At 53.4% G+C, this 19,838-nt stretch overlaps 2 protein-coding genes across 2 annotated transcripts in view; both read left to right on the top strand.

Moving 5' to 3' along the window:
- LOC119705740 (hydrocephalus-inducing protein-like) overlaps window positions 1-9,365 on the top strand; it is a 41,662-nt gene extending 32,297 nt beyond the window's left edge. Inside the window, exons 22-31 of the mRNA XM_038148504.1 lie at window positions 17-157; window positions 645-961; window positions 2,472-2,634; window positions 3,126-3,224; window positions 3,922-4,131; window positions 4,992-5,120; window positions 7,478-7,655; window positions 8,130-8,350; window positions 9,078-9,211; window positions 9,302-9,365. Coding sequence (XP_038004432.1) covers window positions 17-157; window positions 645-961; window positions 2,472-2,634; window positions 3,126-3,224; window positions 3,922-4,131; window positions 4,992-5,120; window positions 7,478-7,655; window positions 8,130-8,350; window positions 9,078-9,211; window positions 9,302-9,365 — 1,656 coding nt within the window. The remainder of the gene's footprint in view (window positions 1-16; window positions 158-644; window positions 962-2,471; window positions 2,635-3,125; window positions 3,225-3,921; window positions 4,132-4,991; window positions 5,121-7,477; window positions 7,656-8,129; window positions 8,351-9,077; window positions 9,212-9,301) is intronic.
- Window positions 5,022-19,838, top strand: part of LOC119705739 (hydrocephalus-inducing protein homolog) — a 17,965-nt gene continuing 3,148 nt past the window's right edge. Inside the window, exons 1-11 of the mRNA XM_038148503.1 lie at window positions 5,022-5,120; window positions 7,478-7,655; window positions 8,130-8,350; window positions 10,169-10,305; window positions 10,942-11,063; window positions 11,148-11,339; window positions 11,705-11,857; window positions 12,949-13,188; window positions 13,446-13,632; window positions 17,623-17,764; window positions 19,025-19,385. Coding sequence (XP_038004431.1) covers window positions 10,197-10,305; window positions 10,942-11,063; window positions 11,148-11,339; window positions 11,705-11,857; window positions 12,949-13,188; window positions 13,446-13,632; window positions 17,623-17,764; window positions 19,025-19,385 — 1,506 coding nt within the window. The 5' untranslated portion in view covers window positions 5,022-5,120; window positions 7,478-7,655; window positions 8,130-8,350; window positions 10,169-10,196. The remainder of the gene's footprint in view (window positions 5,121-7,477; window positions 7,656-8,129; window positions 8,351-10,168; window positions 10,306-10,941; window positions 11,064-11,147; window positions 11,340-11,704; window positions 11,858-12,948; window positions 13,189-13,445; window positions 13,633-17,622; window positions 17,765-19,024; window positions 19,386-19,838) is intronic.

Genomic DNA, 19,838 nt, shown 5'->3' with positions numbered 1-19,838 from the left:
GTCTCCTTTTCCATAGAAACCCAGTGATGTCCTGAGGCTGCAGTACCAGCCTTTGGCTTTAAAAAACACCTGCCTGCTGCCACTGGACCTCATGCTGGACTTGGAGCAGCCGTTCCTGATCTGCAATGAGGACCAGCAGCCCCTCCCACATGGCCAGGTGAGCAGCCCTGGACTCCTCCAGTGGGGTCTGAAGAGGAGGGATGTGGTGGTGCCTTTCTGTTGGGAGCTCCTTGAGTCCAGAAGTTTCTTCTGTAGATCAGCAGTGGGCTGGCCTGAGCTGAATCAGCAGAGCTGCTGAAGGAATCAAAATCTTACCTGAACTGAGAAGATCCATCCTGGATTAAGGCACAGGGAGAAGGGAGCAGGCAACTGGGTCTGGGCAAGCCATGCAGGAAAGGTGTCTCCTGGAAAGCATGCCAGCTCCCCAGCAGCCACCCCCTTGTACTGGGGCAGAGCACAGAAGCGGGAGCCTGAGGGAATCCTGGACTAGACTGTGGTGCCTGCAGTCAGACCCTGTTGTAGAGAAATGAACCATGAGCTGAGAAGCCCATGCTGGGGTCACACTTTGAGCATTTACTGTTTCATGCTGTCAGACCTTGGGACATCATCCCACAGGTGATTAATTACTGCTCATGTCCTTGCAGCCCGTGAGAGTGGATGTAGGGGCGACCTGTCATCTCTACATCGCATTCGACCCAGCTTATGAACTGGATTTTAAGAGCTGGAAAAAAGAGAAGGTTCTGAACATAGACATGGTCAGGGGCCATCCTTTTGTGGAGCGTATCATCCTTCGGGGAGAAGTGCACTTCCCAAATCTCAAAATCCACCCCAGCACCCTGGGGTTTGGCTGCACCTTGCCCGGCATTAAAGAAGTGCGTTCTCTGAAGATGACCAACTGCAGCCCACTTCCCGTCCAGTACCACTGGGCATTCCATTCCAACAGCCAGGTTTACAGGCTGAGGTATGTGCACCTTTGCCCTCTCCTTGAAGCTCTTCTTGCTGGTGTCCTCTTTGTACTTGGCAAAGAACAAAGCTGTTTGCCTAGGATCTGACAAACAACACTGAGCAGCCGTGCTCAGGCTGGATGCTCAGGGAATAGGTTTCCCACCAGTTTGGTGCTGCACAACCCCCACAGTGGTTTCCCCTGGGAAGGAAAGCTGGGGTGAAAGCTGCTTTCTCAGACCTCTGTGGCCTGAGGCAATGTCCACCTTGATGAAGGGCTCCTAGTCCCAGCTCCCACAGTGCTGCTGGAGGCCCTTCTGGCCCCTCTGCTTTGGGATGGGTCCTCTCTGCAGGAGCTGCTCCTTGCCTTCCTCCCTTGCATTGTGCTGGAGGATGCCCAGAAAGTCCCAACACCAGAGAAAGAGCCACTTAGCACCAGGGCTGATGCTGAACATCTTGTTACCTTCCCCTTCCTTTGCTGAGACAACTCCTTTAGTGCCAGGTGGATTTCTTTCCTAGGGGTCAGCGTTCAGCAGACACCTTGGAGCCTTCACTCCCTTTTTTGTGATACATGTTACTCATTTTGACTTCTCCACCCTGCAGCATGTGCCTTATGGGTTCTGAACTGCTTGACAGCAGGACTTGTTCATCACATCATCTCCTCTCCCTGCCTCCCAGAGAGTTTCTACTTCAGAGTGTAAAATGTTGCTGTCCGGGCACCATGGTCCTGGGGAGTTGCCTCAAACCATTCATTCAACGAAAGACAGTGGAGCAGATGATTAGGCATCGCTTGGGGGTTATGATGAGAGAGCCAGAAATGAAACCCAGCCTTAGATAACAAGCTACAAAGCAAAAGACAGTGATTCTTTGGGGAGCAGGTCACTCCAGGCCCTGAATGCCTGTCTGGGAATGGAGCATCCAGGTCATGTTTGACTGTGGGGAGCACTTGCAGCTCAGCAGGGTGACAGGCAGGCACGGCTTGACCGTGTCCCTCACGTGGCATTAGAAACACAAGCAGAGTTACCCTGAGCACCTGCTTCAATGTAAAATGGGCAATATGACCTGAGTCACCTGGGAGTGCTGGAAAATGTCAACCAACCCCCCAACATGTGTCAGGGAAACATTCCTGATAAATCCCTGGTGGAGCTGCAGAGTTTCTGGTGTTGGGCACTGGGGGGGCTGTGCTGGCTCGTCACTGGCCCCTCAGTGCCTCAAATCTCACCTTTTTGCTTGCCTTCTCTGACTTTCCCTCGCCCACTGTTCTTTTTGCATCCCCACAAGGTGTTCATCCCTGTCCTCTGTAGTTCCTCAATGCAAGCAGTCGCAGCTGCTGCAGCACCTCAGTGTCATCCCTGAGCTGCCTTTAGAACAGACCTGCTCCAGCCTGGATTGGGAAGGGCTGGATCAAACCATTTCTCAGTTCAACGTGCCAGCACCCACCCAGGGGCTGCATCCTGACCAGGAGCTGCTCGTGCAGGTGTCCCTCCCTCCCACTGCAGGTCCCTGTTCATAGTTATCTTATTTTCCAGAGATGAGCTTCACCCACCTAAATTCAAACCCCAACCACCAAAGGAGAAGAAAACCTGTTTGGATCGCCCGGCAGCTCTATGGAGACACTACAAGATGAGAAATGAGGACGCAGCCCAAGGCCTGAAAGAAGTGCTGGATTTTACTCAATCTTTAGGACCAGAGGTAAATTTTCTTGTACATCTACTGCTTGTGTTGCCTCCTCAGCCTGCCACCAGCAAGTCATGCTCATGCTGACCTCCCTTTTTGCTGCCCTGCTGTCCTGTGCCCTGACAGTGGGCTGGGCAGCAGGGCCAGTGGCTGGACATGGGCTGAGTGGGAGGGAGAAATAGGAGAGTTTTCCTTGGAGAAGCTCACTCAGATCCTCAGGCCTTTGTTGAATGTGGGATGTTTTTGCCTTGTTTCCTTCACAATGTAAGATGAGCCTTTTATCTGCATCATCATGGTAAGACCTCCAGCTTCCTTCCCAGAGCAAGCTGTGATGGGTCCTGATCTCCATGTACCCTCTTCCCAACCCAGCCAGACTACCTGTTCCAGGCCTGTGCTTTCACCCGAGAGCTGGTATTGCAGTGGTGGCCCTGAAGCTGTCTTACCAACTGAGACTTTGCAAAGTGGCTGTCTCTTCCTCCTAGCATAGAAAATGGCTTGTTTTTCAGGTGCCACCACAAATTCCTGAAAACCCTCACCTCCCACTAGGCTTGGTGGAATTCAGGGGCTCCATGGACACTCCATACAGTCCCCTCGAAGCAGAGAAGGTAAGAGGGAATCTGTCTCACTTGCACATTGTCAGTGTGGCAAGCAGGGCTGGAGCTCCCAGTCCCACTGGTGGCCCTCAGCATCGCCCCCAGAGGGGCCTCACATCCCTCCAGGCCCAGCACAAAGTGCTGCTGAAAGTGCTGCTTGTTGGAGAGGCCGTGCAGGACACGTTGTAGGGCTGCCAAAGGACACTGTGCAGCCCCTGTGGAGGGCCCTGCTCCCCCTGGAACTCATCAGGTGGTCCATAGGAAATTTTTGCAGGAGCTTTTGCTGTAGCACCTTGAGAAAGCAGCATTTAAATCAGAGGGAGAGGGGAAGAGCCTCAGGAGTCAGATGAGCTGGGCTGGAGTCCTTCACTCAGCTCCAAGAGCTCTCACACTGAGTCTCCTCCTTTTCTAAAAGCAGTAAGAAATGCTTTTTAAAGGCAAGTTGTGCATCAGAGAGAATTTCTACTGCCAGGAGACATCCCAATTCACTTTCATATAATGTACTCATTAATGCATTGATCCGTGAGTATGGGAGAGTTTCCCCATGGTCCCTGCACTGGTCAGTGGCATGGATGCAGGATGAGATTAGGGTGATTCTGGCAGTATCTGGGGAATAGGCCCCTCCAGGTACAGCTGCACTTTGCTCCGAGATGCTCTTCTGCATCCATTTCCATGCTCAACACCTCAATCTCTCCTGTCTTCCATCCAGGCTTTCAGTATCCTGCCACTGTCAGGTGTGCTGCAGCCAGGAGAGAGCCAGCAGGTCTCCTTCACCCTCTCTGGCCACCTCAACACCATCTCCAGTGTCACGGCGCTGTGCCACGTGGAGGGAGGCCCCACCTACGAGGTGCTGCTGACCGGGGAGGTCTCACGTGTCAGCTACTCCCTGAGGCCCCGGGAGATCAACTGTGGCTTACAGGTACCACACACGTGCCCTGGCACAGCTCCTTGCCTTGGGACCATGGCCAGCGGGTTCCTGCCCACCTTGGTCCAGGGCTCCCTCCCCTTCCCAGCCCCTTTGTTGGCTCTGGGGCTTGGAAGTACAGCCTCTGAGGGACACATCTGGCATCCAAGCTGGTTTAAAATGGCCATCTCCAACCCTCTCCAAAATGCTGGGAATGCCTCTTTTTCAGGGTAGCTAACACTGCCTCCTGGGGCAGGCCGGGTCCCAATGGGGATGGTCTGAGGGGTGTGTCCCTGAGACATCCCTCTGCTGATCCAAGCCTGACCTCCAAGGAGATGCTCTTGTCTAAAGCTCTTGCTTAATCCACACAATGATCAAGCAAAGAAGCTGGGCTTCCAGTCACTACAGGTGGAGAGACTGTCCCAGAATAATCCCCACTTCACACTTTTTCAGTTGAAAGCCCACAGATATTTCCAGCTGCTGGCCCTGTCTGTGTTGCCCTGTGTGACTCCCTTGTTGCATCTGTGTTGCTTGCCACTACTTGCATGCAGGTGCCTTTTCTCCTGGAACGCCTCAGTGCTGTCTCTGTTTCTCCTGGCTGTTTGTGCCCCCTCAGAGTGCAGAGGGCCTGTGTCCCCTGCTTCATTTACTGCTGGCCCTCACATGGCTGTTAGCACACCTCTGTGTGCTGCCAGAGCTCCCTGGCCCTGTGCAGGTGCCCTGTGCCTGGGGGTTCCCCAGGTTCCCAAGTGCCCCTATCTCCTCCCTGGTCCCTGCTCCCAAGATGTGTCTGCTTCCAAGCCCAGGAGAGAGGAAGGAGATTCCCAGCAGCAGGCCTGGGTCTGTAACTTCCCACTCCTGTGCCTTCTCTCCAGATGTTTAATGAAATTCATCACAGCAAGATCACCCTGGGGAACACTGGCAAGATTGAATTCAAGTGGGTGCTAAAGCCTAGCCCTGCAGACCAGCATCTGCCTGGTGTGTTTCTGGTCAAGCCCACCACTGTAAGTAGCACAAGCGACTGACCCCAGCCCTGTGTCAGGCGGCCCAGGAGAGTGTTAAAGGGAAAAAAGAGGGCAGGCAGGGGGGGAAGGGAGAAAAAAGTTGGAGGGGAAAACCCCAAACCCAGCCATGAGAGAGACAGGGCCTGTAAGCAATTTCTGCTGGGGCCAGAGAAGGTCAAACAAGTGCTCTCCTGGCAGGCTCCCCCACGGCCTTGGCTGGCCGGGCGGCTCTGCTGCCAAGGCAGGCACCGGCGGGAGGCGCAGGTGTGTGGGCCGCTGCCCTGTCCTGCTGGAAGGGGAGTAGGGGAGAATTCTTTTTGATCGATTTCTCGGACGAAAATAAGGCACAAACGCAGCAAGTATTGTATCAGAAAACTCTTTATTGATAAAGAAAGGGCACGGTCCCGACCAGAGAGGGATAGAAAAGACAGCAGAGAGAGAATGAGAAGCGGAGAGCGCAACAGAGGACAGGGACAGAGCGCTACCGCTGGAAGCCTCGGCCGCCGTGTCGGGTCCTGCTCGGCAGACGGAGCAAGTGTGCTGCCAGCCGCAGCCAGGGGGGCTGGATCCGGCAGCAGCGCCGGCCGTGCCGCGGGCCGGGCCGGGCCGGGCCGGGCTCCATCCGCCCGCAGCAGCGCCGGCCGTGCCGCGGGCCGGGCCGGGCCGGGCTCAGCAGCCGCGGCTTGTCACGGTCGGGCCGCGGCGGCTGCTCCCTCGGGGAAGCGGCGGAGCGAGCGGGGAAGCGGCGACAGCAGCGTGCACAGACAGGGAAGAAGTGGCTCTGCAGGGAGCCGGACCCTGCGGGCGCTCCCAGCCCGACAAAAAGACAAAACTGGCGGGGAAAAACCGGCAGTGTTAACTGCTATTATATGCTGAGATTCCTCCCATAACTCAGCCCGTTTAGGACTTTTTTGCTCAGACGGGCAAAATCTTCCCTGGCTTTGGGGTCTGCCCACCTCCGAGGGGGAGGTCGCTTGCAGCTCCCCAGACACGGAGCCTGCCTGCATTTTCTCCTAGCAACCTCCTTTAGACGTGGGATGTGTTAAGGCTCCCAGCATGTCTACAGCCCCTACAGTAATTTTTCCCCCCATGTCAGAAAATGGATTTATAATGTATGTTGAGGCATAAGTAAAAATGTAATTGGTTGCTCAGAGTCACTCTGGGGACCCCGACGGCTGAGATCTCGGGCTGTGCCGGCACTGGAGCGTTTCTGAGGGTCACCTTACCCAGGCTGTGTGATCGCATATCTTTATGTAGGCTTGCTGCTCCCTGCCTCCTCCAGCTTTGTTGCTGTGCAGCGGCTTTGTGGGACAGTGAGGGGGCCAGGGAGCAGCGGGGCTGGAAGAGCAGGGAGAAATATTAGCAGCATCCCACTGCTGTCAAAGCTTCTTAGTCCTGCCTGGATGTCTTTGAGCCGAAGCAGCACTCCTGCTTTTTTCCCACCTTGCAGTGGGAAGAAGAAGCGATTGGCTTTCCCATTTCTTCATGCCTGTCTCCTACAAGGGATGAGAGAGCTGCTGGCTCTGCTGAGAGCAGGGACTTCCCTTCCACAGCGGCAGCAGAAGAGCCTTTATTTGATGAGGCGGGCTCTTGCTGGCTGAGGGCAAACCCCATCAGCAGCAGAGCTGTGCTCAAATCGAGCTGCGCTGGGGCTGCAGCCTTATGAGCCCTGGGGAGGACACACGGCACCCCGGGGTCGCAGGCTCTACCTTTTGGTCACAAGGAAGGTAGAAGGTGTGAGAAACAAAGCCTGCTCCTCAGTTAAAATTTAAAGAAAATTTAATAAGAGACAACAGGGGACCAAGTCAATAAAGTAGAAGTAACAGCGCTGAGTGCTTGACTTGGGTGCTTAGCCACAACCAGAGGCACGCACCAGTCAACCCAGCAACACCCTTTGTATACTCTGGGTATTGCATCAGCCTAATCCATGTTTACAAATGGTTATACATATTCAAATATTTTAACATAGTTCCTCCCCTGTCCTGCCTTTTTGGAGCATGTGCAGTTGTCCTAGTCCTGGCCATTTGTTACTTTTTGACACATTCAACAGATTTCCATTCCTTCATTGGTTAAATGTTAATATTACAGCAACTCTTCACCAACACTGGTATCACAGCACAACATTCTCATGAAAAGAATCTAAACTTTAGCAAAACTTCTTTTACAAAAGTCATCATTATAAAACACATAGTATTTAACAACTGTGAAAGCCAATACTGTAATATATTTATCATGAAGGTGATGTGGTCTGATGGTTTCTGCTAGATGAGAACCTGTCTCCTCAGCCTGTCTGTCCCGTGAGCCATCCCCCATCAAACACTCTGATGCATTCCCTCCCTCTTCTCCCGTCCCTGCAGGGCTCCATTGCACCTGGCAAGAAGCAAGTGCTGAAATTCTCTTACATGCCGGGATTCCCAGGAGCCTTCAGCAGAACTTACCAGCTTAAAGTGGGTGACCTGGACCCGGAAAATATCTGCCTGAAAGGAGAAGCATCCTTTCCCATGATCAGTGTGAACCTGCCCTGGAACATCAAAGGTGGGCACTGCCTGTCTGCCCCCAGCAAGGGCCCCTCTGGTTTTGTTCCCTACCATATGCCCGCAGGGCAGCTCATGCCAACCTCCACCAAGCCTGGAGGGTTGCAGGACTCCCAGACCAAGTCAAGCCCTCTGGCTGCTTCACGAGTCTTGAGCAGAGGATCCCATGTGGACTTTGTCCCAGGAACCATCCTGCAGAGCCTGCCAGCACATCTGGCAGGGTCCTGAAGGATGATGGCTAGAGTGAAAGGCTTGGGAAAGCTGTAAGAGAGGCTGGCAGGGCTTCTGGCAGGGTTGGATTTGTGTGACATTGCAGGGGATGAGATTCAGAGAGGAACAGCAGCATCCACCTTCCATAGGTGGCTTGAGGGATTTCTTTCTGGAAGAAACCAGTGTTGGGAGGCAGGAACTTCCCAGCTTAAATGGGACTGGCACTTTGCTCACACTTCTCTTTGTGGATGTTTTCTTCCTTCAGGAAATGAAAAATATGAGAAGACACTAAAACAGCTCATAAGACCCCTGAAACAATACAATCAGAGGAATAAACCAGTTGTTTGTAAGAAGACTCAGAGCCTGAAGACCAAGACCTTGAAGTCTCAGACCCCGACAGCTCAGACTGCTAAAAGTCAGACCTTGAAGACTCGGAATCCCAAGACTCAGGAACTGAAGCCCTGCGTGCTTGACTCTGGCATTGTAGTAAGAACAGCTGCAGCCCCGTTTGGCACATGCCACCCTCTCCATGTCACCTGAGCCCCTTGCAGCCCCCAGCAGCTTCCTGGTTCCCTGATGACACTTGGGACCTCCCTGCCCACTTAGAACCATGTGTCACCTCAGCATTGCCCCTAGGGCTGCCACTCTGGCCATGGTCTCCTCTGGGGCTGCACCAGCTTCCTGGCTGCCCCAGGGAGAGATCCTGAAGGCCATGCTCCAGGGATGGAGCTGATGGTGATTTGAAGGAGATGCAGGTCATTGCTGGGGAGTTCATTGGTCCCAACCCAAGCCCTGCCAGATTTCCAGACCTTAACAGCAGCTGCCTGATTGTGCCCTGGGGCTGTGCTGCTGGTGCTCATCTCCAAGAGGCACCAGCTTGGTCCCAGTTCCTTTTCAAGACAGCTTCTGTCCAAGCTGCCTTGGTACTGGCTGGGGCAGGCAAGTATCTGGAGCTCTGGGAGGTTCCTGGCTTGTCTGTCTGCCTGGCCAGATCAGCTTTGCTAACAGTGTCTGGGCAGGCAAAGATGCTGGAGTTACTTCCCTGGAGATGAGGTCCTGGCTAAGAGGGCAGGAGGTGTCACAGACACTGAGCAGCCAGACAGGAGGACCCCACCCCCCCTCCCAGCAAGAGCAGGGTGGGATCCTTTCTCAGGTGCAAGCTGGGCCTTGGGAAGGACCTTTGCTAACCAGCCACTGTCTTCCCTTTCCTCAGTCAAACACTCAGCTGCAGGTAAAGATGATGAGGATGCTGATAGAGAAGGCTGCTCTGGAGCTGCAGCAAAAGCTCACATCCTGTCCCCTGAAGAGCAGCTTCCCTGACAAGGAGCTGTGCCAGGGTCTTGTCAAGTGAGTAGGGACTCCCATCCCCATCTCCAGGTGCCCCGTGGGGAACACCCAGCCAAATCCCCTTCTCCTGAGAGCTCCTTGTGTCTGCAGAGCTGGGAATAGCCTGGACTCCAGAAAGGGTCTGGTCCCAGTGGCTGTGACTCGCTGCATGTGAGCCGTGGAGTGTCCTCCCTTCCCCAGCACCATGCTGAGCTTTGGACTGCTCAGCTCCCCACAGGCGTGGGGTTCTGTCCCTAGAGCTGGGGGATCCTGTGCAGACCTTCGAGCCCTTCCAGACAGCATAAATTCTGTCCCTGCTGACAGCTCTGAAAGAGACAACTCCCAGCTGATGTCTTGGTTCCAGTAACAGCTGTGCAGCTGTGACACGAAACAAAAGGAGACGGGAACTGCACATGTCAGCAAACCCTTTAAAACCCAACATCAGATGGCTTGAATCCTGGTGGGGTGGCAGAGCTTATCTAGGTGGCTTGGTCCATCCCTTTGCACCATCATGATGCAGCACAAGCACGGGAGGCTTCAATTCAGGAAGAAGATGCTCTGCAGAGCGGCTCATGTGATCTGGTTGCAGAGCAATGAAGATTTCCTGTGCAGGCAAACCTTATTCCTAGACCCCAAAGCAATTTCAGGCTCAGGCTGTACACCAGGCTAGGCAGTTCCATTGAGACCAGAGGAGGCCCAGTGGACTCACCTATACTGGCTTTTCATGGCAGACGAGCTGTGGCCAGTGTCCATTTTAAACTAATTTTATTTTCAGGTATCATCAGTAGCTGATAAAACCTAGGACCTGCACTCCTCCTGACTTCCCAAAGTCATTGCCAGGTGGTCAGGCCATGGGCTTCATGGGCTTGAGCTGAGTTTTTACAGCAGTGAATAAAGAAATGGCGCTTTATTTGTATCCTCTGTCCCCTTGGATGTGTAGCCAGGCTGTGGTTTAAGGCCTGTCCTTACTCCTTGCAGAGTTGAGCTGCCCCAGTATGTCCTGGACATGGGCCCTGTCCTTAAGGGTTACACTGAAACACACACTCTGAAGATCAGCAACCCTGGGCAGATCCATGCGTCCTTCCAGGTCGATGTATCTGTCCTGCAGGACACAGGTAAGCAGTGCTGGAGACACTTCCTGTGGCCTTGAAGGAGTGGTCTCAGACAGATTAGCTTAAGCCCCTGAACCTGGGGAGGTTCCTGAGCTTTTTCTTCTCAGTGCCTCTGCTGGGAGCTGTAGAGGCAGAGCTCTCCTGGCCAGCCATGCCCGGGGACCTGGCCTGCCTGCGGCTGCCCTAATGCTTCAGTGCAGGGGCCAATGGGCTCATCACCCTGGTCCCCTCTCAGCATCTTCCACCCTTGGCTCCCACGGGCAGCAAGTTTCTTTGGGCACTCTCTGGGCTTGTTTTGCCAACCAGCAGGGTCTGCTGTGTTTTGGAAGTGCTTTGTTTGGAGTTCACACTGCCACAGCACCTGTATTCAGCCTTTATTGAGGAAGCAGCCTGTGAGATCCCCTGGTGGATCAAAAGAGGCTTCCAAAAGAGGCCTTGAGGCAAGGCTGTGCTTCCATCACAGTGGCTCACTGTGCCTGAGGAGTGTTCAGGCGCACTCTTAAGTTTTTGTCCAGGTCACAGCACGGCGTGGGGCTTTTCCCAGGCCTCCCAGCCAGGACACCTGTAAGGCCTTAACGTGCTTATGACACATTTTGTATTTTGTGTGTGTCTCAGCTGCTTCGTGTTCATCTCTTCAAGGTTTCAGCGTGGACCTGGACCAGATGAATGGCCTGCCCCCCAACCACACCCTGGAGTTTGACGTGCGCTTTGAAAGTGCCCACAAGCCACAGGGTGATGTGGAAGTGGTGCTGCCCATAGAGGTACCACAGCTCTTGAGGCAGGCAGCAGGCTGGGCACAGCAGATGTCACCTGCACCCTCCGCTGAATTCTCTGTCCTCCTCCAGGTGACAGAAGGCCCTGTGTACAACGTCCGCCTCCATGCCACTGTGTCTGAACTGTCGCTCGACCTCTCCAAGAACAGACTGCAGTTCTCTGACATCCTCGTTGGGCACTGCCAGGTTGAGACCATCCGACTCCACAACCGGTTCCGAGTACCCTGCCGATGGTTCATTACTGCCAGCAAGCCTGTTGTGAAGGTAAAGCACAGGCAACATTGAACACGTAACTTGGTTGGGTTTTCTTGGTGACTCTTGCCCTTTCTGCTCCTGTGGCTGCCTGAGCACTTGGGTCCACAGCGTGTTTGAGGAACTTTCTGAGAGTCTAGATCAAGGCTGGTTTGCCTGGACCGTTTCCATTGGCTGATGCTTTGCTTTTCTGCCCTCTTCACCCATTCTTTCTCCTCCTCTGAGGACAGCAGTTCCCTATCTGCCTGCCCTGTCTACAGGGCTTCCCTCCAGCTCTGGGCTTTGGGGCTGCACTTGGTTTGGCTGTGGGTGCTCTCAGCACCGTGTCAGTGTCTCAGAGCATGAGGAGATCTCATGTGATTGGTTTCTGTGCCCAGAAAGATCACCTGAAATACATGACACCAGCTGTACGTCAGAAGCTGCAGGCCCTGGAGGATGAGCCTTGTCCCTTTGAAGTGACGCCCTCCAAAGGAACCCTTGGTCCAGGAGAGTGGCAGAACTTGCAAATCCAGTTTACACCCAAGGAGGAGGTGAGATTGGCAGGTGTCAGCCCAGGAGGCCTGTCAGGGCTATCTGGAAACGAGGGCCTGGTGCAGAGAGTGTGGTAGGAGCTCTGCCTTCACAGGGAGCTTTCTGCAAGCCCCGTACTCTGCGTGGCTCAGTTCACCCCAGAGAGCACTCCCATGAGATGTGCTTTGAAATGCCCACAGGGAGCTTGCACAGAGAGCACCAGGGCTCTGAGGCTGCCTCTCGGCACATGGGGGGATGTGCCCAACTCCCCTCAGCCTCCCCCTTGCCTGACTGTATTTGCAGCTCTGACACTCGGTGCAGAGCAGCTGCCCACGTGCAGAGGATAATCCTGGAATGGCCAGTCTAGGCTCATCCTGCTGCAGGACTGACAGACCAGACAGCCACCCCCCGCCTTCCTGGGCACGGCAGGACAGTCACCTGTAGTGACTGTCACCTGTAGTGGTGTGCTGCCAGCAGTCCCTGGGCTCTGGCCTGCCTGCACATTGCCGTGCAGCTGGGGATTCAACTTAAAGGACAGAGCATTCCCAAAAGTAGTTTGCCTGTGGCCGCTGGGTCTGGGAAACTGGCAGCGTGTACCAGCATGGACACAAGTGCTTCTGTGCCCGCCACAGTCCCAGGGACCTTTTAATTGCTCAAGAGATGTAACCATCTTGTGTCTGGCTCGGACCAGAGCCAAACACTAAGCAGAGAAGATGACCCTTATTTCTTGCCAGCGAGAGGTCATTTGCCTCTCTCCTGGAGCTGGTGTTTGCCTGATGCAGCAGTGCCAGGACTGTGTCTGGACACTGTAACCCCGAGGGCCCTTCCCATGAGCATTGCACTCCTGCATGACTAGGTGAAAATGTCTGACAGTCCATTGTACATCCATCTGATACCCAAATACCCAGTTACAGTGCACACCAGGATTCATCCTGGTTACTCACACCCAGACTACTACAGATGCTCTAGTCCCTAGCATAAGTAAATATCTGGTTTCCATTCACCTTGGAGGGGACTGATAACACCCTGACCTTGGGGCAAGCATTGTTGTATTTGGGGTCCTGTCACCTGGGACTTCATGGATGCATTTTCTGCACTTTCCTCTTCTCAGAGGTCTTACAAGAATGAGCTGAAGCTTAACATTTGTGGGAGCAGCATTCACCTAAAGCTGCACCTCTCAGGACAAGGTCTGGAGCCACGATTGGAGTTCAACCCCCCAGCACTAAAGATGGGATGGTTGCTGGTGGGCAGCGATGGGGTGGAGGCCACAACGGTGGTGAAGAATCCATGCAACTTCCCCATTGAGTTTTACTCACTGGATTTTGATGAGAAGTACCTTGAGGAGGAGAAGGTGAGAAGGCAGGTCTGGTCCCCATGTACATGCTGCCCAAGCTTCACAGCACTGCAGCATTCCCAGGCTTGTGCCAGGGAGAAGGAGGCAATCCCCAGGGCAAAGCCAACTCTGCTGACATGCTGTGGGAGGACCTAAACTAAATAGTTTGTGTTGTTGGGAGGAAGGGAGGAGACAGAAAATGGGTTTGTTGAGTCTGTGTGATGAAAGGCAAGAAAAGGAATCTTGCATATGGCTTCTCTTCCCTCCACACACAGATCCTGCGGATGGCAGTGGGGTCTAAGTACCAGAAGAGCTTCTTTATGCCTCCACGTTCCGTGGGTGAGACGCTGCCCCCAGAGGTGCTGCAGAACCATGAAGCACAGAGGAGGCCAGAGGCTCAACAGGCAAAGCCCAAGGCCAGGGCTGAGGCTGAGGCCAAGGCCATGGGCAGGGCAGCAGCAGGTCAGAAGAACAGTGAGGGTTTGGCAGTGTCTGTTTTGCCTGTGGTCACAGCAGGGACTCCAGCCCATCCACCCTGAACTCTCTGTCACCTTGCTCTCCAAGGACAGCCCGTGCTTTTAGCAGCTGCCTGTTCCCCAGCTTGGTGGAGGAAGTCTTGGCTGAAGGCCTGTGGCATCCTCTACCAACCCTGAGTGTAGCCAAAGCAAGCTCCTATCTGCCTGCCACAGACTGGGGAAATAATCAGGATATTCCCTGTGTCCCTTAGCCACAAAGACTAGGACTGGATGAGTTCCTCAGCCAGTGGGACCAGGTCTAATATCACTGGCTGTCTTATATTTGCCACCTTCCTAGCAACAAAAGAACAAGCTCATCTTGCTTTCACCAAGTCTCCTTTCCTGGGATCTGAGGAGATGGGAAGGATGGTGGGGCTCAAAGGTAGGCAGGAGGCTGACTTTTCCCCCTGGTTTTTCACTGCAGCATACAGGACTATCACATTCTGTCGTGAGTCCATGGTGAAAGAGACTGAGAATCCTGTCTCTCGGGCTGTCATGCGCCACCTGGGCATTGACCCGTCTTCAGGAAGCATGAAGTGCAGCAGCACCAAGGGATTGTTTTCATCGTCCATGGGCCACCCCGGGCAGGTACGTGAGCTGCAGCCCAGGGCTGCAGGGAGAGGGGCAAGCAGGAGAAATGCATGCTGGTGGACCACGGTGCTTAAGGCAACGTCCTCAGCTGAACAGAAGATGGAGATGATCCTCTTGGCTCTAGAATTCAGAGCTCATACCCACACTGCAGCTGCCTCCCCCATGGCCTCCCCTGGAGGGACACTTGCTTTCCCACTGTCCTTTTAACCTTTAAATCTTGTTGGAGGTTTTTCCAGGGCCTGTCCCTGCAATGCCTCCTGTGCCAGTGTCGCCAGGCAGTCCTCCTCTCTCTCTCAGGAAAGACAGAGATAGCAGCAGCCTGTGTCAGTATTACGACGCTGCTTACGTGTCCATTGACACCGTGGTGAAAGAGGCCATGGCCAACGATGAGAGCCAGGCGGGGCTCTCTGCCCGGGAGCTCTGCACCAAGGCTGCCGTGGAGCTGAAAGACGAAGACGAAGGTAATGCTGCTAAGGACCCAGAGCCAGTGCTTGAGAAACCCACCATGACTGTCCACTTCTGCTTACTCAGAGCAGCAGTTTTTCACTCCTTGAGTCTCTTAGGGAGCATGGGTGAAGTGCATCTCTGGCTTGCCAAAAAAAAAGAAATCGATTTTAAGGGCTCAGTCAGAGGTTCTTTTATAGCCCCCTTTGCTGCCATTCTTGGCACACGTTCGTTTTTCTAGGAGTACCAACTGCCCAGGAAGTTTCATGAAAGTCTCCAGTCTCACATGGAGAACAGTCCAACAAGCTGTGTAACTTGACAGTGGGCATAGGTAAATCTCTGGAGAAAAGAGCTCATCCAGGGGTGGTAAAGCACGCCTGTCTCTTTCCCAAATATTTTCTGTTTCCTCAAAGCTGAATTGAGCTTGCTCCTCATGGGCAGCAGGCAGAACTGCTGCCCACCTGAACAAGGACAAAGCCTTCTGAAGTGGCTCATTAAGCACGAGAGGACTATGAGTGTAACCTCGCAAATGAGAGGAAGGGAAGGACAGCTTCCCAGAGGAATTTCCAAGGAGAGTCGTGCTCCAGACGAGCTCTTTTCCAGAGAGTTACCTATGCCCACTGTCAGGTTTACACAGCTCTTTGGGCTGTTCTCCACGTGAGACTGAAGACATTTATGAAACTTCCTGGGCAGTTGCTACCCTGAGCTCTGCAGGGTGAGGCCAGACCTGGCTCGGTGCAGGAGGAAATTTTGCATTGCTCAGTTTTGAACCTGGCTGGGTTGGAAGCTGGTGGAAGGAAGAAGAGGCTGGGTCCCAGCTGGGCTTTTCCCACAAGGAGGATTTAGCTTCAGTGGAGACGGATGATGCAAGTGGGGCAGGGCTATAGGTCTCCACATGGGAATGCAGGATGGGTGCAGTGTATGGAAACCATGTTCCTGGAGGACAAATCTTTGGCTTGATCCACAGGGGAACTGCTGTATGAGCAGCGTCACCTGCATGCACAATTGTTAGGAGGGACATAGTGCTGGCTTAAAATCAAGTATGGGATGGTGTGCTTTGCCATGCTGGTAAGAGAAGCAGGGAAGGAGCTGCTTCTGGGAAACAGTGCTCCCAGTGCCCAGCAGACTGGGGAAAAAGTGCTGTGTTCCTTCTCAAGGTTGTGCCCATTGCAGTGAAAGGTGCCTGCTTGCTTTTCAAAGCCCCCCCTGAACCATCTGTTCCCTGTGCAGGGAAAACCCCTCAGACCAAGATAAACAAGCCTCTGGGGAAGAAATCAACAAGAATGTCAAAGACAAGACCCCTCCAGCACAAAAGAAGAAGGAGCCATCTAGCAAAGTTGACAAAAAGGACACCAAGGTAAACGTGATCTCCCCTGGCTGATGTCTGGGACCTTTGCATTGTCTTTGAGATGGGCAGGGGCTGCTTACAGTGGAGGCTCTGTGCCAGACAGGGCCTGGTATGTGGGTCCATAGTGCCATGGCTTGGGCTGGGAATGTGCTCTGGCAGACAGCTCCACTGGTTCTCAGTGGTTTGCTGGCAAAGCGCAGTCCTGGCTAGTGTGGCTGCAGGCAGTGAGCAACGTGCTGGGAGGCTGCACCAGGGGCTTGCAAGCTTGGGTGTCTGCTGGCCAAGGGATGGGCCCTCCAGGACCATGCCCTGGAGCCCCCAGCCTGCACTGCAGGGTTGTTCTAGTCTCCACTAGTGAGGAACCCCAGGTCCAAGCCCAGCAGTGGGAGTTGTTCAGGGCTTTCCACTGTGGTTTCTTTTCCTTACAATGGCTCCCATTGCAGTTCACAGTTTCCACTGCTCCTGCGCCCCAGCAGCTGAACATCATCAGCAGTCTGGGGGAAGAGCTGAACTGCTTGAGCTGTGTGCTGCCCGAGGACCTGCTGGTGGACATCCTCAGTGAGAGGCTGAAGGTGTGTGGGGTGGGGGAAAAGGAGACATTCCTGCTCTGGAGAGACAGGCACTGAGGTACGACTCACAGAGGAGGAGGAGGAGGAGGAAGAGGAAGAGGAGGTCTGTACATGCTGTTGGAGGATCCTGGACTGTGTGCAGGGAACCCTGGGGGAAGCTGCAGCTGCCCTTAGTTGGCAGAGCCTAAGGACAGATCCCAGCTGCTCTTAGCTAATGCACTTGGAGCAAGGATAGCTGGTGCCCTGGGAGATCTGGGTTTACTGTGCAGCTGGGAGCCCCCTGCATGCAATGGCTGACTTACTCTTCCCTTTATTCACAGCGTAAAGACTGCTCCAAGGGAGTGATCTTTGATGGCTTGGAGAGCCTCTTTGCAAGCAGCCTAGAATCTTCTCTGCTCTGTGTACTCAAAGCTGTCAAGAATCGTCGTCATATCTTCATAGTGAACCTCCATCAGGATTATGCTTCTTGGAAAGCCAGGGAGGAAGCTGAAAGAAAGAGGAGGGAAGCTGAAAGAGAGAAGAAAGGTGAGATATCTCCATCCTTCTCAAATCTTCTCTCTCAAGCCCTCAACCTTATCTCTGTGTATCTGGGTTTGCAGCAGAGCTTGTACGAAATGTTTTTAATAATCTTTCCACCTTCTGCCTCAGTGTAACCAGCACTCATCTCAGAATTGCAGGAGATCAGAGGTTTTAAGGCTCACCTTAATCCCTAACATTAAATCTTGGGCACAAGTGCCAGCTGCTGCAGCTCAGTGACAAACAACTCTCCTCAGCCTTGGTGCACTTAAGCCAGGCAAAGGACAGGACCTTACTGCCCGGCCATAGCTTGGGGGATTATCTGAATTTTGGAGCAGGAATATGAGCTCCCCAATATCTCCTGGGATGATAGGCTGGGTCAGGAAAAGCTGTGAATCCTTGCAGCTGACCCAGAGCACCCAGCTCTGCTTGCAGTCACTCATGGTTTCTCCTCTGGTTTGTGCTAAAGAACTGCAGTGGGAAAAAGCTATGCAGAGGAGCATAAAACATGTCTTGCAAATGGATAAGGATGAGTATGATGCCCTCCCTAAGGAGAAGAAAGCCAAAGTGGATAAAATAATACTGGAAAAGAAGCGCATACGGAGGAACAGGTGAGTAAGCCCTCCATGGGTTACTGCTCTTCCATGGGTTTTTGTCCCTGGAGGGCTTCCCTGCTCCAAGGACTGTGCGCTCAGAGGTGCTGGATAGCAAAGGCCAGAAGCAACACAGGGATGGCCACTCTTAGCTGCCTGGCTCTCAAGAGAGGAAGGACCTTCTTCTGTTGAGACAGAACATCTTCTCTGTTTTAGTGGTGAGCCCCCTGGCTTCGATCTGCCTGCAGGGAGCTGGGCTCTGGCCTTGCCTTGGCACTGCCTCTAGAGGTGTCTTTAGGTCCAAGGTGTCGAGTCACACCTTCTACATCATCTCCCTTCACCAAAACAGTGGCACCGTAGTATGGGCAGGAGTGGGGCACAGACCAAAGCTTGGTTTGGGTCCTGGTCCTGCCCCAGATGAAGTCCTTGCAATGCTGATCTGCCAGGCTTCTCCTGATGGTGGGACACCACCCATTAAAGCTCCTGTCCTTTAGGCTCCCCTTCAGCTGCAGCAGAAGGCAAGCACAGGAGAAGCTCTGCTCCAGCAGGGCAGCCCAACTCAGGACACAGAGGCAAAGTGTGGAGCTGGGAGTGGAGGCTGTGAAAGCAAGCCTGTGTACCAGGACTTCCTTCAGCCCAGGCTGAAGTTGGTTACATGGCGAGGAGAGAGACGAGGCTGCTTCAGCTCGTTTCCATGGCAGACAGCACTGGTTTGCTTGGTCACAGCTGGGTTCCAGCAGGAAATCTGGCTGACAAGAGCCTGTCTTGCAGGAGAGGAGTTCCTGCAGCCTTTGCTTTCTGGCTGACAGGATTATTCTCATTAAGGAGCAGGCTATGCCCAGGGAGAAGGGGGCTGAACGAGCTGAGTGAGAATTGTAGGAGAGATAAGCAGATGTTAGCAATTTGTGATCTGCTTTAAACTGGGAAATCAAGAGACAAAGAGCATTTTCAGGCATCAGCACAGAGAGCTGCTGGATCAGCCTTTGGCAGTGGGCTGGAGGTGTCTGGCTGTGCCCTAAGAGGGAGGCTGCACAGTCAAGACCTTATGATGGCAAGGCTCAGGTTTGGCTGGTCCTGGAGGTCCCCTTCCACCAATCCCCTCACTTGGGATGTTCCCAACCTCTGTGGGTTGAGGAAAATGCTCGGAAATGGTCCCGCAGCTCTGCCTGGCCTCAGGCTCAAGGAATGAAGTGCAGGGCCAGCCAGACTAGTGAGCCAGAGACTAGACAAGTTTCTAGTGGTGACTCTCAGCAATATTTTCTGTTTTGTTTGCTGGAGGGAGCTGAAGCAGCTGGCTCAAAAGCTTGAGGAGGAGGCAAAAGCCTTAGAGGAGGAAGAGAGGCGGAAGGAGGAAGAGAGGCAGAAGGAGGAAGAGAGGCGGAAGAAGGAAAAGAAGGGCATCTCTGTGGGGAAGCAACCTACAAAACCAGAGAAGGGGAAAACCAAGACCCCAGAGAAGAAGGAAACCAAGACCCCAGAGAAGAAGGGAACCAAGGTCCCAGAGAAGAAGGAAACCAAATCTCCAGAAAAGAAGGAAACCAAGGCCCCAGAAAAGAAGGAAACCAAAATCCAAGAAAGTAAGGAAACCAAAGCCCTAGAAAAGAAGGAAACCAAAATCCCAGAAATAAAGGAGACCAAAGCCCCAGAGATGGAGGAAACTAAAATCCCAGAGAAGGAAACCAAACCCTCAGAGAAGAAGGAACCCAAAATCCCAGAAAAGAAGGAAACTGAAATTCCAGAAAAGAAGGAAACCAAAATTCCAAAGAAGAGGGAAACCAAAGCCCCAGAAAAGAAGAAAACCAAAGCCCCAAAGAAGAAGGAAACCAAAATCCCAGAAATAAAGGAAACCAAATCCCCAGCAACGAAGGAAACCAAAATCCCAGAGAAGAAAACCAAACCCCAAGAGAAGAAGGAAACCAAAATCCTTGAGATAAAGAGAACCAAAATCCCAGAGAAGTGGAAATACAAAGCCCCAAAGATGAGTGAAATCATAATCCCAGAGAAGGGGGAAACCAAAGCCCCAGAGAAGAAGGAAACCAAAGCCCTGAAGAAGGGGAAACCCAAAGCCCTAAAGAAGGGGGGAAACCAAAAT

The sequence above is a fragment of the Motacilla alba genome, chromosome 11, assembly GCF_015832195.1.
Source record: "Motacilla alba alba isolate MOTALB_02 chromosome 11, Motacilla_alba_V1.0_pri, whole genome shotgun sequence".
In the NCBI taxonomy this organism is placed as follows: domain Eukaryota; kingdom Metazoa; phylum Chordata; class Aves; order Passeriformes; family Motacillidae; genus Motacilla; species Motacilla alba.
Note: the sequence above shows the minus strand (reverse complement) of the source record. Positions and strands in the feature narration are given on the sequence as shown.